The 12,473-nt window shown below is 43.3% G+C and overlaps 1 protein-coding gene across 4 annotated transcripts; it reads left to right on the forward strand.

The window, feature by feature from the left end:
• The first annotated feature begins 1,942 nt into the window (after positions 1-1,942).
• DDX5 (DEAD-box helicase 5) lies at positions 1,943-8,739 on the forward strand. Of its 4 annotated transcripts, none has more exons than XM_035103983.2 (13): positions 1,943-2,098; positions 3,318-3,483; positions 3,609-3,705; positions 3,800-3,933; positions 4,019-4,084; positions 4,738-4,879; positions 5,002-5,162; positions 5,270-5,442; positions 5,618-5,728; positions 6,158-6,219; positions 6,327-6,386; positions 7,569-7,793; positions 8,072-8,739. In XM_035103983.2, exons 1-13 carry the CDS (start codon positions 2,091-2,093, stop codon positions 8,443-8,445), a joined length of 1,779 nt encoding a protein of 592 aa, XP_034959874.1. In that variant the 5' UTR covers positions 1,943-2,090; the 3' UTR covers positions 8,446-8,739. The 4 variants fall into 4 exon arrangements, with proteins under 4 accessions (XP_034959874.1, XP_060127964.1, XP_034959872.1 ...); XM_060271981.1 differs by having other exon boundaries at positions 5,618-5,727; positions 6,154-6,219; XM_035103981.2 differs by having other exon boundaries at positions 1,970-2,122.
• Positions 8,740-12,473: the final 3,734 nt, after the last annotated feature.

Consider the following 12,473-nt stretch of genomic DNA (forward strand, 5'->3'; position numbering starts at 1 on the left):
TCTATTCCAATCATCATTTTTCCTTTATAATACTAATAGTCCTGGCACTCCAGTCATGTTCTGCAGCCTTACTCAAACTGAATCAATTCCTGGATAATACCAAAATAGGTTTCGGATGAGTAAATAAAAATAATAAAATGTGTGGGGAGGAAGTTATTCTTGTTTTTATTATTTCTTTTGTCTTTTTTATCTTGTATATGTTGTGAACCACTCTGAGGTCTACAGATGAAGGGAAGTATACAAATTTAATTATCAATAATAATAATAATAATAATTTTGTGCTGCCACCTTGTTTCCAATGGGTAGTCTTTAGATAGGTTCTCACCAAATGTTTAAACCACATCCAATACACATCATTCCTCCAAAAATCCCTGAAACCATAGCTATAATTCTCAGCACCTTTAAAAAAAACTACAGTTCTCAGGATTCTTTGGGGAAGTCATGTGTTTTTAAAGTGTGTTAGATGTGCTTTAAATATAGGGTGTGGATCAGCCTCAAGTTTCCTGTGAGTCCTGTGAGAGCAGAATGCTATGGTCTTACGCCATGTGTCTTATTTATTTTTAAATACCTGTTTTGGCTCACCCTCCATCAGATGACCCCAGGGGAATTAAAAACACAAATGTGTGCACTCTTTCCCTTCTACAGCTCATATGCACTTGTGGCAGTGACCTCTGCAATGACTCTTTTCAGTGCTGCAAGTTGGCCTGTGACATTCTAGTACAGTAGAACCTTGGTTTATGAACACCTTGGTTTACGAATTTTCGGTTTACGAACGCCGCGGACCCATCTGGAACGGATTAATTCACTTTCCATTACTTTCAATGGGAAAGTTCGCTTCAGTTTATGAACGCTTGTTTATGAACAGACTTCCGGAACCAATTGTGTTCATAAACCGAGGAACCACTGTATTGTGATGGTTGTCATCATCCAGAGGGGTGTGTCCTTCCCCTCTCCTCCTATCCTGCGTGTTGCATCCTCTCGGTATGATGCCGTCCCTATAACCTGTTGTTTCATGTTCTGAACTACAATCAAGAAAAAATAAATCACTATTATTGCTACTCTTTTTGGCAAGCAAAAAGGGAACCGAGCAGGGTGCTTGGGAATGGGGGAATGAGCCTGTTGTCTTGGGGCAACACTATTGCCGCAGAAAGGTCGCTCTGCAGTTGAAATTTAGAAGCAACTTCGCCAAAGAGGAGCACGATGCACAAAATTAATAGGATCGGGTTCTCATCAGGTCAGGGACTCGAGACTTTTATATTACTGCTGTTAAGTGCAGTGCAGTCAGGTTCGAAAGATATTCCTCTTGCCCTGACAATAGGATTGGATTTTCCAAAGTGGGTACCATGAAAGGTAGGCCTTTTGTTAGTGGGCAGAACCCGAGTTTGCTATATGTTGATTTTTATTGATTGTGGGGGCAGCTGCCCCTCCCTTGGCTACGCCCATAGTGGGTGCTGTACATTTCCTGTAAATATATGCGCTATGAAGGGCTTCCTTCATTACCATCGCTTTGAAAGGCTCCCTAAGCCATAAAGAGTTCGCCATTATCGCTAACCGCACGGTATTTCACTTCCCGGGGGCGCAGGCAGCTCGCTCCCTAAGGTGTGCGGGGGCGACCCTCCTTTCGATTTTAAATGGGGGAGGTCGCGTAAAGGGGTGGGGTGGGGTGGGGTGGGGGAAAGGAAGGCCCTACAGGAAGTTTCAGGCCGAGACTCTTCCTAGGCCGGCGTTGATGGCAGCCCGGACAAGGAGAGCCGCTTCCGTTTGGCCTCCTTTACAACCACGCCGGCCGGCCGGCTTCGAGGACGAGAACGCGCGGCCCCCCCTTTCCCTGCCCCGCCTTTCGAGGAACAGCAGAAGAGAGTCTTCCGCCCGCTGGAACCCGCGTGCGGGGGCGGGGGAAGAGGGCGCGAACAAACTTGTCGCTGACGTCACGAGCCGGCTTCCCGGCATTCGCGGCAGCGCCGGGTATATAACCGGCATCCGCTCGGCCGAACCCTCCCCATTCAGTCGCCCTCGTCATCGGCGTTTCGCTTGTGGACCGTCCTTGCCGTTTCATCGACGTCTTGATCGCCGCCGCCGTCGCCGTCAGCATGCCTGGGTATTCCAGTGAGAGGGACCGCGGGTGAGCCTGAGGGGCTCAGTTCACTTAACTCGCGGCCGGCTCCCGAGGCTTAAAATACCATCAGGGGCTGGGATGGCGGGGTCGTTAAAATGGCGGCGGCTAGAATCAGCCGTTTCCCGGCGACCGCTCGAGCCGCGCGGAATGTGGGGAGGGGGCGGAGGAGAAGCATGAGCGACCGCCTCAAGGATGTTGTCGCTGGCCAAGGCCCGATTGTTAGGATGGGCGGGTGGCGGGGGGCCAGGAGCGGGAGGGAAATTTGACGGTGGTGTTCCGCGGGGGAGGGGGGGAGAGAAAAAGGGCGATTTAGGCAGGGGGCGGGGAAGAGAAGAGCAGCGGGCAGGAGGGAGGAAAGGGCGTGCGAACTGGGATTTTTCTTATCGGCGAAACCGGTTTCCCCTACCCCCCTCCCTTTTTTTTTGTCTCTGGACTCGGGCGGATGTCAATGGCTGGCCCCGCCATGCGGCGACTGAGGGGGAAATCAAAATGCCGGCGGCTGCCTTTGTTCCTCCTCCGTCTGCTTCTCTCTATCCCCGCCCCGGCGTCAAAATGGACGCGCCGACTAGAAAATGTGGCGTAGACGGAAAAGACAAAAGCGGGAGGGAGCGAGAGACGGAGGGAGGAGGGAGACGCCTCTCGGCCTCCTTTGTGTGCGGCTTGGCGCGTTTGGGCGGGCGGCCTCCCCCGCCACCTCTCCCCTGCCACGCGCCCCGGACAAAAAAGCCCAGTCTAGAAATGGGATTAATTTAGCGAACGAAGGCTAGGCGGGGGGGGGTAGACTAAGCGGGATTTAGAAGCCCTTTTGGGTGCGCGCAGGCGCCCTACAGATTTATTCGAATTTCTCCCCCGGCTCTGAATGTAGCGTTAATATATGTGTCTAAAAAGAGAAGTAGCCTAATCCCGCCGCTTGAAAAAGCTAGCTTCTTACCGGAACCTTGTAGGTTTCATAACCATCCCCGCCCACTTAGGAGCCTGACGCAAAGAGGGAGTGCCCGGCAATTACCGTCAGCTACATTTGTTTTTTTTAGCGTTAACCCAACTTCAGTTCTCTTTTTCTAGCATCATACCAGTTCTGAACCTTACTGTGTTTTTAACTTTTGGACTGGAAGCTATGGGATATACTGATGCAGCCATTGTTTTTTAATATGCCCCTTAACCATGGCTATTTAAGACACTGAATTAAAATTTGCTTTGGCAGGTTTGGTGGCCCTCGTTTTGGAGGAAGTCGAGGGGGATCTTTAGGTGGGAAGAAGTTTGGGAACCCTGGAGAAAAGCTTACAAAGAAAAAATGGAATCTAGATGAGCTTCCTAAATTTGAGAAGAACTTCTACCAGGAACACCCTGATGTTGCCAGACGTCCTATGGTATGAAAACTCACTTTGTAGACAATATTGCTTGAATTATGCTGCAATTAAAGCGTGTTTAAATCATTGTTTTAGTGACTTCAGTAAATATTACACCTGATGAGTCATGGTTTTTTTATTTACAGCAAGAGATTGAACAATACAGAGCAGGCAAAGAGATCACAGTTAAAGGCCACAATTGTCCAAAACCAGTTATGAATTTCTATGAAGCTAACTTTCCTGGTAAGTAATAAATTCATTGGTAATAAATACATATTTGTATACACCTCTTTAATAAAGTTGTTGGACGTAACTAACATACTTCCTTGTATTTTAGCAAACGTTATGGAAGTTATTCAGAGACAGAACTTTACGGAACCAACTGCTATTCAGGCACAAGGTTGGCCTGTTGCCTTGAGTGGACTGGATATGGTTGGCGTAGCACAAACTGGATCGGGGAAAACACTGTCTGTAAGTACTTCTATTTAGCTGTTCAGATGATTGAAATGAATGAACAAAAATTCTTGAACTAAGATTCTTCCTTTTTTTCCAACAGTATTTGTTGCCTGCCATAGTACACATTAACCATCAGCCATTCCTAGAACGAGGAGATGGGCCCATTGTAAGTATAGAGCAACATGAAATGTGTTGTTTGGCAGGGGTAACAAGAGCTTAAACCTGGATGTCAAGGCTGTAGAAACTTGTATTTGTGATAAGAGTGAGGTGAAAGTTTGGATTTTTGATCTTTGGGTTCAAATTTTGGGGGTGCAGCTTGAACTGGAGGACTAAAAAGGGCAGGGACCTCAGGGTTAAAGTTCTGCGAATAACTAATGGGAGCATGTCTATTTCATTATTTTTAAGCTGCTGGGCCTTCTCAGCAGCTTCCATTTTTTCCCCCGAGTGCCACAGAACAGTACTGCCACTGCAGTATTGATGAGTTTTGCTTTGCTCCCTATGACCCTCCAGTGGCCAAAATCCCTGTTACAGTAGTATAAACACAGCTCATTACATCTTCCATAGCAGTAGTTGAAGCCATATGATTTATTTGTCCACCACAAACTTGCAGAGAGATGGAAAAATGCTAACCGAAAGGCATAAAGTCGTAATGAACTTTACTGCCAGAAGTGAATCTGCACCAGTGTGTTTACTTTGAAGAGAGAAGTAAAAAAGTAAAGAATGGAGTAAAAAAAATAGAATGTCCTGTCATTTTCAGTGCAATCTGTACCAGTAATTACGCAGAGTCCAGTATGACTATATTTCTACTTCTGTTCACAGTGTTTGGTGCTGGCACCAACTCGAGAGCTGGCTCAGCAGGTGCAGCAAGTGGCTGCAGAATATGGCAGAGCCTGCCGTTTGAAGTCTACTTGTATTTATGGAGGTGCTCCTAAGGGACCACAAATACGTGACCTGGAAAGAGGTATGAAAAAGACAGCTGAACAACGTTCTAATATGTTAAGGCTCACCATGATAGCTTATAAGCCACAGAGTGCAAAATCATTTTGAGAAATGACTGCTAAGTACCTTAAATTTTGCTTTCAGGTGTGGAGATTTGCATTGCAACACCCGGTAGGCTCATAGACTTCTTGGAAGCTGGAAAAACAAATCTCCGGCGATGCACTTACCTCGTTCTTGATGAAGCTGACAGAATGCTTGATATGGGATTTGAGCCCCAGATTCGAAAAATTGTAGACCAGATTAGAGTAAGTTCACACTTTTATTGGACACAGTTGGGAAGTTGTGCCCAGGAACTTGCTGGTTCCAGGAGCTGGGCAACTGACAGTGTTAAAAAATATCCCTTTACTTCTAGCCTGACAGGCAGACTCTGATGTGGAGTGCAACATGGCCCAAAGAAGTTAGGCAGCTTGCAGAAGACTTCTTAAAAGAACATGTACACATCAACATTGGCGCATTGGAACTAAGTGCAAACCACAATATTCTGCAGATAGTGGATGTATGTCATGATGTAGAGAAAGATGATAAGTAAGTAAAATTGGAATTGCTTTCTGTTGAAAGAATAGTTTAAGCATTCTGCAGATCTTTAAATGTCTTATACTCTGAAGTCATTTGCATTGGGGCTTGACCGCTTCCCTTGAAGCAAGATGTGCCAAATCCCATACTTCTGAAAGTTTTTGATACTACCGTTTTCTTGCAACAGGCTTATTCGGTTGATGGAAGAAATAATGAGCGAGAAAGAAAACAAAACTATTGTCTTTGTGGAGACCAAAAGAAGATGTGATGATCTTACTAGAAAAATGAGGAGAGATGGGTAAATATTTCCAGTGAACCAAATTAGCATAGGCACTGAAGGAATAATTCAGTTCTTTAAATATGAAAAATTTGTATACCTGAAATGTGGGGAGGGGTAGCCTATTCCGTGGTACCCATGCTGGTGCTGCAGAACCCCAAGCAATTATGTCTCCCTACCATAATTTCCAGAACTGTCAGGTAAGGATTAATGTAATTCCATATTTCAAGAGCAACATTTTCCAATAGATTTTATGAAGTGTGAATTTTGTAGCAAGATAAAGACTGTAGAAGTGTATTCTTGATAAAAGTAGAACAACTTCCTGGGGTAGGGGTGCCATGTGCGTTTACTGGCTGTGCAGGACAAAATAAAAGGTCACTGCTAATGTACTACTTGTTAATTTAGTGACTTTGATAAAAGATACTTATGGGACGGTAAATATTACTGCAGGTGGCCAGCAATGGGTATCCATGGTGACAAAAGTCAACAGGAGCGCGACTGGGTTCTAAATGGTGAGTAATTCAGAACGGCTTCTAAATTATGAATTCAGTGGACGGAGGGTTATTCTGCTAGAATAACAAATGTTTTTTTAAATGAATTACGGTTTTCTTTGTTTCAGAATTCAAACACGGAAAGGCTCCTATCCTGATTGCTACAGATGTTGCCTCCAGAGGTCTAGGTTAGTATAACTATTTTGGGTGACAGACAACTTTAAAGAAAGTTCATTGCTTTCTTTAACCTCTGCATTTTTCTAAGTTTTTTCACATAAAGGTGCAGTCTTTGTGGCAAGGCCTAGGCATGACAATCGGAGGACTCGAGGGGGATGGAGGACTAGTGGAAGTGATCGTCTGGACGCTTCCAGTCCAATAGAGAGGTGAAAGTTGAACATTGTGTGCCAGTAATCTTCAAAAGGCAAAGACAAAAACTACGAGCCCATAAACTGTTCTCTCAAACGGTAGCATCATTCACGGTTCACTTTTGCCCGGTTATTTCTACTGTTCCATGCTTTGCATGACTGCCATGGTGCACTGCTGTTTTAGTCTGTGTGCATACTGTTTGCTGTGGTCCGTGAGTCTTTGGATTTCAGTGAGTTTGCTGAAATGTCGAAGAATAATTAAACTACAGCGATCTCTGGTTTTTTTCCAACCTTTGAAATGGAGAGAGAGCAGCTTTAAAATGTACTGAGCCTTGTACAAATTGGTGAGTACTGGCACATGAAATTTGAAAGTCCACCTCTCAATTTTACAAGTTGGGGTGGGAAAAGCAGTGGCTTTTCAAACCTGGAGTTCCTCCGTCACCTATACCCTAACCGTCATGTCGAGACCTGCCAGAGAGAGACACACACTCAAGTGAACGCTGGCTTCTTGGAAGCGCTTGCCTAGACGAGACACAGTGCATGAAAACAACTTGATGACCTTTCGGGGACAGGTATGTTTTTCTTGCAGCTGCGGTTGAAAGGTCTTGGCAAGACAAGCAGTGTGGCCCTCTATTAGAGCTTCTGGTGTGTGGCAAGACCTCATTTTTTTATACCGAGGTCCTTGGGAGCACACGGAAGAGGCTACTGTGAACTTATTTGGTCTTACTGCAAGAAGCATTCAGATGTCACTTGACTTGTTAGGGGCACTCTGGTAAGGACTTAGATCACGGGGTGAATTGCAAAGAGGTTCAGAGGAGAGAGAGCATCCATGATCTCAGGTGTTGTGGTTTTTTATTTTTTTATTTTTTCAGGAATAGATAATTAACATTCTTTACAGCAGTTACCATCTTAAAATCTATTACTGTCTAACTTGCTTTTTCATCTGGCTGTTGTGGTGTGCAAAATTTTGTACATTGCTTTTTGCCGCACTGCAACACTTTACAGATGTGGAAGATGTGAAATTTGTCATCAATTATGACTACCCTAACTCCTCTGAGGACTATATCCACCGAATTGGACGAACTGCCCGCAGTACCAAAACAGGCACAGCATACACATTCTTTACACCTAACAATATAAAGCAAGTAAGCGACCTCATCTCTGTACTTCGTGAAGCAAATCAGGCAATCAACCCAAAATTGCTCCAGTTGGTTGAAGACAGAGGTTCAGGTAAATCTTAACTTGTCTTAGTATGATATTTCTAGTATTTGATTATTCCATTGCATGTGTTATTTAATGGACATCAGAATTGCTTTTTGCCCTAAAATGGATCTTCCTTGTAATATCACAGTAGAAAATAACTCTTAACAGTAGCTTTCAGTGCTTAAATGTAACCAGTAAAGACGTGTTCAGTTCTAGTACTATTCCTCTTTGGTTGGTTGTTAAGAGTTGGAGGTCCTAAATGGTAACGAATAGTTTTTTAAACTTTCCTTCTAATTTTTCTGCAGGTCGTTCCAGAGGTGACCGACGTGACAGATACTCTGCGGGCAAAAGAGGTGGATTTGGTTTTAGAGAGAGGGAAAACTTTGAAAGAACCTATGGTGCAGTGGGCAAGAGAGACTTCGGTGCAAAAGCTCAGAATGGTGGCTATGGTGCTCAAGGTTTTGGTAATGGAACTGCCTTTGGAAACAACTTTGGAGGAGCTGGCATGCAGGGTGGATTTAGAGCTGGCACTCCAGCTTATCAGAATGGTTATGATCAGCAGTATGGGAATAACATGGCAAACATGCACGGTGCAATGAACCAGCAGCAGTACGCATACCCTGCAACTGGCACCACGCCAATGATAGGTTATCCAATGCCAGCAAACTATACCCAATAACTTAGAAGTATATTTAAGTGTCTTGTTTTTCATAATTGCTCTTTATATTGTGTGTTGAGACAGGATAGTTATTTAAAATCTTATGGAACATGCAGACATGTCTGCAGTGCAGCTGTTAACTATGGTGCACTTTTCCGCTATTTAAGTTGAATATTCTCTACATTCCTGAACAATTTTTAGTTTTTTGTACTAGAAAATGCAGCCAGTGTTTTCACAAAGTAAATGTACAGTGATTTGAAATACAGCAACTGGGGGCAATGCATGGCCTTCCAATAAAGATATTTGAAAACACAATTTGTGTGCTATGTGATTCTGAGCATAAATTAAGCAAGTTGACGATCAGTGGTGAACGCTTTCTGTCTAATGGGAGGAGGGGGCTCATACTTTGAAGGACAAGAAAGGCTTCATGAAGTGGCTTACCCCTGCTGTTTAACTACTTTGAGCTCTTCATTTTGCTCTAGCTGCTATCCAACTAAATGGTTGAAAATGATGGGTTGGTGTGGACTGGCAGTAGCTCCCACAATGTTAATGTTTTGATCAGTCCTTCATGTCTTCACTTGGCAGTTTAGGAGACAAAATATCATTTCTCAAACTTGGTGCAACATATAGCCTTTGCAGCAACAAACCTGATGGGCTAATAAAGTATAAAGTAACAGTAACCAAATTTCCGGTGTTGAAGCTCCCCTGCCTGGCCTGTGGTGGAAGGCAGATGATCAACCTTAGCTTTGTATTGGATTTCCTTTGCTAAAAATATTTCATAACCTCAGGATTTTGACATGCTGATTTCATACATGCTTTGTCTTGCATTTCCAGTTTACTGATTCACCCATAATAGGATTACTCGGATTCGCTGTAACTTAACAATGTCTGATTTCCCTCCATCCTTGATAACAAGCTCAGCAGGTTTAATGCTGCTCCATAAGCTCCACCTAATGGAAGTAGGTTATAACTATGATTTAACAAATCTTGTATGATGGAAATTTCCACTGGCCTCCTGATGAGTCAAAGTGCCAAACAAGAATAATTAATACTGGCAAAGCAACTTTCCATACTTCATCCAGTGGATTATACTTTTAAATCTGGTTTACTGATTAGTAATGCAACAAGAGGCAGTCAACCATAACAAGATTTTTGTTATTTGCTTTCTACCTAAATCTACAGTGCTACAGACCCTAAGGGGTCTGGAGTTTCGACATTAGACCCACAAGTTTCAGCCAAATGACTTCAGAGACATGTAACACTTTGCTGTGCAAAGTTTACACAGCAGCAAAGACCAAGCTAATTTAATTGCTACTTCAAATCTGGCTCCAAGTAAGCATTGAGCTGAATGCAGGTGTGCCTTCTCCACTTGCAGCCACAGTAGTGTTGATACTACTCCAGTACCATCATTACAGCAGGAACATGATATGAGTGACATGCCAGCACCAGAGGAGGAAAAAACTTAAAATATGTAGCAGAGTTTTCAAAAAATAGACCAGAGGCAATTGTACTTCATGCAGCAGAGCTTTACTGCTACTGAAGGCAAATGAGCATAATGGTCACAAATCCAATACATTCAGGATTGCCACAGTCCATAAAAATCTAGTTGCAGCACTTACAATAAAACTTACAAAAACTTATAAGGCTAAACCTTAACACTATAGCATACAGAAACAAACACTAGAACAAAGAGAAAGCAAAGTGAGTGAAAACCCAGGCTCCTGGCATGACTATTATAGTCAGTACAACCTTGACAGAAAGATAAAACCAGTTTAAACCAGATGTACTCCACTTCCCAGAAGAAATAATCCAAACAAGAACCTTCTTCCTGTTCCTTTCACATAGAAGGAAAACCTCCTCTACACAGCAGATCAATACTGTACTTTATGTACTAAGAAATGAAAACTGACTCTTCACATTTATTAGGTGCAGGAAGTATTGATATGTAAAACACCTATAGAAAAACATTGCATGTAAAACCTTAGCAATCATGGAGATCAATGGGATCTGATGTACAACTTTCTTTTCCTGTCTTTTTACAGTACTAGCAATCACAGCACATCACAGTCCTCATTCTACTTTTAATTTGAAAGCTGCCATAGCTGAGTGTCTTGACTCCCATCAGTGCCTACCAGAACTGTGGCTGTGGTTTCATTTACTCTTGTCTTTTGGTTAAGGAGATGCTCCCCAATGGCATGCAAAATGTTTATACTGAACCATTTTTCACTTAAATGTGCCATCCCTTGGTTCTAATTGAGAACACATTTTAAAATACATCAGGGGTGCAAATGGGCACTGTCCAAATAAATCAATAGAGAAACCAAAGATTTCAGCAAAGATGGGACAGCATTAGCAAAGAGAGAAACTTATGATCTTCCTAACTCAGGTCTTTTGTAGTCCATTATCTCCATAATGCAAACTGGAGGAGACTAGCTGAGAAAGTGGCTTACAACAGCCCTATAATGTATAATTGAGGTCAGGTTGTGGGCAGGAGACTGCTTTTCAACATTGCAATGTACAGTACTCTGCTTCTATTACCATATTGGAAATAGGTATGAGAGAGAAGCTTATAACATCCCTGCAGTGTTGTCCATTGTTACTCCTACATTTCAAGTTGAGGACCCCGAGAGAGAAGCTTAAAGTGACCCCTGACAATTAAGTCCAGTCGCGAACGACTCTGGGATTGCGGCACTCATCTCGCTTTACAGGCTAAGGGAGCCGGCGTTTGTACGCAGACAGCTTTCCGGGTCATGTGGCCAGCATGACTAAGCCGCTTCTGGTGAACCAGAGCAGCGCACGGAAACACAGTTTACCTTCCCGCCAGAGAGTTACCTATTTATCTACTTGCACTGTGTGCTTTCAAACTGCTAGGTTGGCAGAAGCTGGGACAGAGCAACAGGAGCTCACCCTGTCACAGAGATTCAAACCGGCGACCTTTCGATCGGCAAGCCCAAACAGCACAGTGGTTTAACCCACAGCGCCACCCGCTATGGCACTGTAAATACTAGAGGTCAGATGTGGGGTTGAGGTTTGTATGGCTTTCCACTCAAAATTAATCCACATAATCCCTTCCTATCGGGTTACAACAAAGTCGGTCTGCATTCTTTCATTGATGTATTAATAGTTTGCTCTTTCATTACATGGTCATAATAAAACCAGTAAATATTTACAAACGACTGTAAACAAATTAAGACATTAGCAGAATTATTGTAAAAACTTGCAGATGAGGAAAAGAATAAATAGTTAACTGGGATATGAAGAAAAAGAAGAGGGTAAATTCATGGAACCGCTGAAAGGGGGGAGTTGAGGTTTGATAGGTGAGAACTGTTTCAATTTTTTTGTGGAAATGCTTATTTGTTCAAAATTAAAATTATAAACTTCTGGGAAATAAAACCAGTAAAGCACAAATTAAAAGGATCAATAGTGGCTGGTTAAAAGTGGCAGGGAATTGTGTTGTAAAGGCCTGTTCAAACAAATAGTTTTCAGGAGAAAAACCTAAAATGCAAGGACAGCTCTCACCAAGCCTCCCTTGTTCTGCAAGCCTCCTGTGACACATATAGCACTCAGCTAGATTCATAGGCCTCCTACTGCTTTGATAGCCGAGTTGTTGACAGGCACCACTTTGAAATGCCCCAAAAGGAGGTTGCAATCTTATCCCCACTTACCTGGGAGGAAGCCCCTTTGAACTCAGTAAGTATTAATGCAGGCATCCCCAAACTTCGGCCCTCCAGATGTTTTGGACTACATTTCCCATCTTCCCCGACCACTGGTCCTGTTAGCTAGGGATCATGGGAGTTGTAGGCCAAAACATCTGGAGGGCCGCAGTTTGGGGATCCCTGTATTAATGCATACATATGATTGCGCTGAAAAGGTCTCGCATGAAAAACAAAGACTAATGTATTTCCCTAAGATGATAGAATTTGCAACACTAGCTGGTTTAACATACAGAATAAGAGAACAAGAAGAGTATCTATATAAAGAGGCATGGAAAAATCTTTGCTGAGTATTTGGAAAATAACTGTACAGCTGAAGATGCAGCATTAGGATAA

Source organism: Zootoca vivipara, chromosome 2, assembly GCF_963506605.1.
Source record: "Zootoca vivipara chromosome 2, rZooViv1.1, whole genome shotgun sequence".
In the NCBI taxonomy this organism is placed as follows: Eukaryota; Metazoa; Chordata; class Lepidosauria; order Squamata; family Lacertidae; genus Zootoca; species Zootoca vivipara.

What these genes read in the sequence shown, in the direction of transcription:
- DDX5 (XM_060271980.1), top strand. Translation starts at nt 2,091, where the DNA reads ATGCCTGGGTATTCCAGTGAGAGGGACCGCGG. An exon ending in AAATTGTAGACCAGATTAGA is followed by an intron (nt 5,163 to 5,269) that starts GTAAGTTCACAC and finishes CTTTACTTCTAG; the next exon opens with CCTGACAGGCAGACTCTGAT. An exon ending in TAGAAAAATGAGGAGAGATG is followed by an intron (nt 5,728 to 6,153) that starts GGTAAATATTTC and finishes GTAAATATTACT; the next exon opens with GCAGGTGGCCAGCAATGGGT.